Source organism: Vespa velutina, chromosome 7, assembly GCF_912470025.1.
Source record: "Vespa velutina chromosome 7, iVesVel2.1, whole genome shotgun sequence".
Classification (NCBI taxonomy): Eukaryota; Metazoa; Arthropoda; class Insecta; order Hymenoptera; family Vespidae; genus Vespa; species Vespa velutina.
This window is the reverse complement of record NC_062194.1, coordinates 1,537,501-1,542,500: the sequence shown is the minus strand read 5'-3', so window position 1 is coordinate 1,542,500 and position 5,000 is coordinate 1,537,501. Positions and strand designations below refer to the sequence as shown.

General features: G+C 30.3%; 1 protein-coding gene across 4 annotated transcripts in view; it reads left to right on the top strand.

Annotated features, from left to right (window-relative positions):
- The window catches only part of LOC124950734 (dual specificity protein kinase splA), a 183,996-nt gene that overhangs the window by 70,830 nt on the left and 108,166 nt on the right, over nucleotides 1-5,000 (top strand). For 2 of the 4 annotated variants that reach the window (XM_047497913.1, XM_047497912.1), the window contains exon 2: nucleotides 2,621-2,726. The exons of the other annotated variants lie outside the window; for them this stretch is intronic. In XM_047497913.1, the coding sequence (XP_047353869.1) occupies nucleotides 2,621-2,726 (106 nt within the window). The remainder of the gene's footprint in view (nucleotides 1-2,620; nucleotides 2,727-5,000) is intronic. 4 annotated transcript variants of the gene reach the window in all.

Sequence of the window (5,000 nt, the reverse complement as noted above, 5' to 3'; positions counted from 1 at the left end):
CATTTTCTTTTTTTTTTATTTTTCATTTTTTCATTAATCACATCGAACATACGATAAAGTTATCGTATTCATTTACGTGACGTTTTTCAGGCTAATATTAAAATAAATTTAATGATCCACGTTAAATTGAATGATAATAATTTTTCTTTGGAAAATATTCTTCTATTAATTATACGAAGCGTACGATTAAATTTATTTATTTATTTATTTATTTATTTATTTCTTAATTTATTTATATATGAAATTTTTTTGAGATATCCTGACAAATAAAAGAAAAATTTATTAAAAGTATATGCATGGACTATACACATTAATAGATTCTTTTTTTGATCGTATATTTGTGGGTCGAGTGGTCTCTCCAACGCTGCATAATATAATGAAGCTTTAATTGCTTGCAGCAACTAGAACGAAGATTGTAGGTATCGTATAGAGGGGGTGGTACTCAGTTACATCCCTGTTCTCCTCGGAATTATCGATCGTAAAAGAAAGTTTACCAAAAGGATTTCTTCTTGTATTTCTTCTTTCTTTACCTTTTCTTCTCTTTCTTTTTTTTTTTTTTGCACCTTTCCCTCCTCCCTCGCCCACTCCCCTTCCTCGCTCACCGTCTCTCATCCTCCTACGCTTTTTAATGTCGTTTTCCTTTTTTTCTTCAATCAACTTTCTTCTCTTTTCTCTTTTCCCTTTATTTTCCTTTTTTTTTTTTTTTTATTTTTTATTTTTTATTCCACGTTTTTTATCCCCCTCAATTTCATTTTCTTCGATATGAATTATTATTATTATTATTATTATTATTATTATTTTTTTTTTTTTTTCTTTAAAGACTTTCGCTGACACGTTCTTTCATTTTTTCATTCATTTCTATTTCCGATTGTTTTACAAACCGTTCATACATACCATGCATTTGTTCGTAGATTTCTTTAATAATGATTTATATATATATATATATATATATATATATATATATATATTTTTTTTTATAATATTACATATTATTCAAAAAGATTGTGAAAATGAAACATTTTTTTTTTATTCCGTTATCTAATACTATGTCTAATTCATATTAAGATCGTCGATCTGTATTAAGCTTAAATGATTTATATCGTTGAAGAGAGAAGCGCGTGGGGATGATGGGAGAGAGGGAGGCGAGGAGGGGGATGGGAATGGTGGTGGAGGGAAGAGAGTAGGAGAGGGTGGTACAAAGCAAGTTTTAATCAGCTTAATTCTAACTTAATTTTATCTTCTCTTTTTTTTCGAGCTTTACGTTCGTCCAAATAGCATTTATTGTGTTCAGTCATAGTTGAAATCAGATCAGTTTTTTTTTTTTTTTTTTTTTTTTTTTTTTTTTTTTTTTTTTACGTTTCTTCATCCTCATCATCTTCTTCTTCTTCTTCTTCTTATTCTTTTTGTAAAGTGCATGCTTTCAATATGGCAGTGTATAAATATGCGAAATAAATAAAAGAAAGGAGATATGATTCACGTAGAAAAAGTCATGGTTATATAGCGTATAAGCGAGATTGTTATATGGTGATGATAATATTTCAAAAAATTCGACGATAATATTATGTCGTGATACTTTTATCGTTCGTGAGAATAGACTTCATATAAATGACAAACAGTATTCTCCCAGCGAGGCGAATGAATTCGTAAAAGGAAAGAAAGGAAGAAGGAAAGAAAAAAAGAAAGAAAGAAAGAAAGAAAGAAAGGATATAATAAATTTACAAATTTTTAATAAGACAACCATACGCTTTACGAAGATTCTTTTCTTTTAATTAAGATTTTAAAATTGATTTATCTTATTTATATATTTTTTTTTTTTTTTTTATATATATAAAAAGAAAAGATCTACTGACACGCAATCGATTGACAACAAAGGTGCAATAAATTTACGATATTTTTAATAAGATAACACTAGCATCTAAGAGATCGCGCGAGTTTTATTTGAGATTAAATAGATTTTTTTTTCTTTTTTTTTTTTTTCTTTTTTATTTTATTTTATATATAAAAAATCATTCACGCAATCAATGTGTAATAAATCTATTATGTTTTTCTTCGAGCTTAAACTGAATTATCTATTTTATTATTTATATTTTTTATATATATATACATAAATTCTCTCGTATTTAATCAATCGTTAATCAACGTGCAAGAAATTATTTTATAAGAGTTTTTAACGAGATAACGTTCTCGCTTAATAAAATTTAAACTCTTCATTTTTTTTTTTTTTTTTTTTTTTTTTTACAAAAGAAAAAGAAAAATCTTCGACCAATTCACATCGAAATAAATTTCTTTTCTTTTTTTTTTTCTTCTTCTTTTTTTTTTCCCCCCCACAGAGAAAAGAAAGAAGTAGTAGAAAAAGAAAAAGAAAAGAAAAAGAAAAAAAAAAAAAGGAAAGAAAAAATTGAATGAACAAACAAGCTTTTTATATTATCCTTTAAATAATTGCGACTGAATAAAATTTCAATTATCGAATTTTTTTCATTTCGTTTGTTTTATTTTAAAAGTACATACATAAATTTATGTTACGCTCGTAAGCATGAAGTTAAACGCCGTAAAATAACCGTCCCCATACAACCCTGAATAATATATGTCAGTATAGTAAGCGTTGTGTTTTTGGCGGTAGACCGGCCAAACGAACACGCTCTGGGAATACGAGAATTGCTATTAGTGTGGTGGTAGACAGAACGTGGACCGTCTGGATGGGATGGATGGTGATCTTCGTAGTAGTAGTAAGTAGTAGAGGTCTCTGCTTGTATCAGACGGTACTTTATATATATATATATATATATATATATATATATATATATATATGTATTTTATATATATGTATATATATGTATATAGAGTGGATTCAAAAAGGAAATATAAATATTTTCTCTTCGACCCGATATTTCTATTATTTTTATTTATTTTTCTTAATATTATTATATAAAATATATATATATATATATATATATATATATATAAATGTAAAAAAAAAATTTATTTACGTTCGGCATTTGTTTTACTATTTTTTTTCCCCTATTCTATTTTTTTCTTTTCAATTTTCCCGAAAAAAATTTATTAATTTTTTTATCCTTATTTCATATTACAATTTTCTTCGTTTTTTCTTTTCTTTTCTTCTTGTTTTTTTTTTTTTTTTTTGTTTGTTATTGTCGATCCAACGTAAATAAATAATTTTATAATTCTCGGATGTCGTACGAACAAAAAGATTATTTCTTTTTGTAAGAGATACTGAACTATTAGATCAACCCCCTGTAAAATCGGTTTACCAGTCGAGCGTTCAAGTTTAGGGTTTTTCGAAAGTGAAAGAGGAATAAAAAAAGAAGAGGAAGAAAAAGAAAGAAAGGTGAATGGAAGGCGGGAAAATATATAGAACGTTGGAAAGATACACTCGTAGAATGTTGAACCCTCGTACTCACGTACACATAAACGTATACATATATATACATACATACATGTACACATAAATTCACATTTTAGCTACTACGAGAGTGGGCCCCTTGCATTTCGGGAATGCCAGTTACCCCATCCCCTTTAGTCCCTTTGCGTTCCTTTGTACATGTCTCCCTCTCTCTCTCTCTCTGTCTCTCTCTATCTTTTTTTCTCTCTCTCTCTCTCTCTCTCTCTCTCTCTCTCTATCCTTTGCTCTTAGCTATCCCTCTTTTTACTTTCTTTAATTTCGTTTTCAAGCGAATTTTTAGAGCGACCAACCGGAAGGCTTTATTAAACCGAATTTTCGAAAACTTTGACCGAGAATTTCCTAATGAAATTATTATAAATGAAACTGAAGGAGGATCTAACTCTTTTTGTATTTTTAACGCCTCTGTTTTAATAAGATCATCGATATAATTCTTATCCCCATTAGAATTAAATTATTCATTAACCAATGAACTGATGATTGTGTCTTGATTGTTTTTCCCTTTTTTTTTGTTTTTTCTTTTTTTTTTTTTTTTTTCTTTTTTTTCTTTCAAAATATTTTTCTCGTCGGACAACGTTATCGCATAAAAGGTGGGAAACAATTCAAAGAGGGGTGTAAAAAAGAAAAGAAGAAAAAAAGGAGAAAAAAAAAAGGAAAAAAGTGTGAGATCTTTTAAGTATGAAATCTTCCTTCGATAATAAAAAGCAACGATCAATGGCGTTATCGCAAACGCCGAGGTGATCTACGATCCGTCCTTACGACCCTTTAAATAAGGGATAGAAATAAAACCGTGAGTCAAGATAAATAATTACGCGATTATAGTCGATAAATGAAAGACCGAAAATCGGATCTTGGGGAATTTGGAGGATGAAAAGAGGAAAGATAAAAGGCTGAGAGAGAGAGAGAGAGAGAGAGAGAGAGAGAGAGAGAGAGAGAGAGAGAGAGAGAGAGAGAGAGAGATAGTAAATAATGAAAGAGAGGAAAAAGATATTTGGGAAAAGCGAAGCGTAGCGAGAGTCAATCAGAAACGCAAACAACGGAGTGTCATATTTTCCCTCTTTTTTTTTCTCTCTCTCTCCCTTTTTTTCTTTTTCGTTTATCCTTCATCTTCTTCTTTTTTTTTTTTTCTTCTTCTTTCTCATCTTTGATTATCAACTTCGTCATCATCTTCGTACGCCAGTTTCAAGACCCCGCAGTGCGGAAAGTTCGTCCACTGGAACTTCGAGAGATTCGTCGAATCTTCCATCCCCCTTTTAACCTCCCCAAATCTCCCTCTCTCTCTCTCTCTCTCTCTCTACCCCATCCTTTCCGCTATTCCTCTTTTACTCCCTCTTTTCCAACTCACTCTCACCCCACCCCACCCCCACAAATCACCCTTCACGTACGTCGTACTTATTCGTATTACAGTTCGACTTGGAGTTCCTCCAGCTTTTCCCCAACGGATTGTTGTCCGCCATCCTGTTTCGAGAGTTTCTGATATGCGACAAAGATAGAATTCCGTAAGGTTTGAACGAGAGAGAGAGAGAGGGAGAGAGAGAGAGAGAGGGATGAAAATATAAGTAAAGAAAAAGGTAGAGAAATG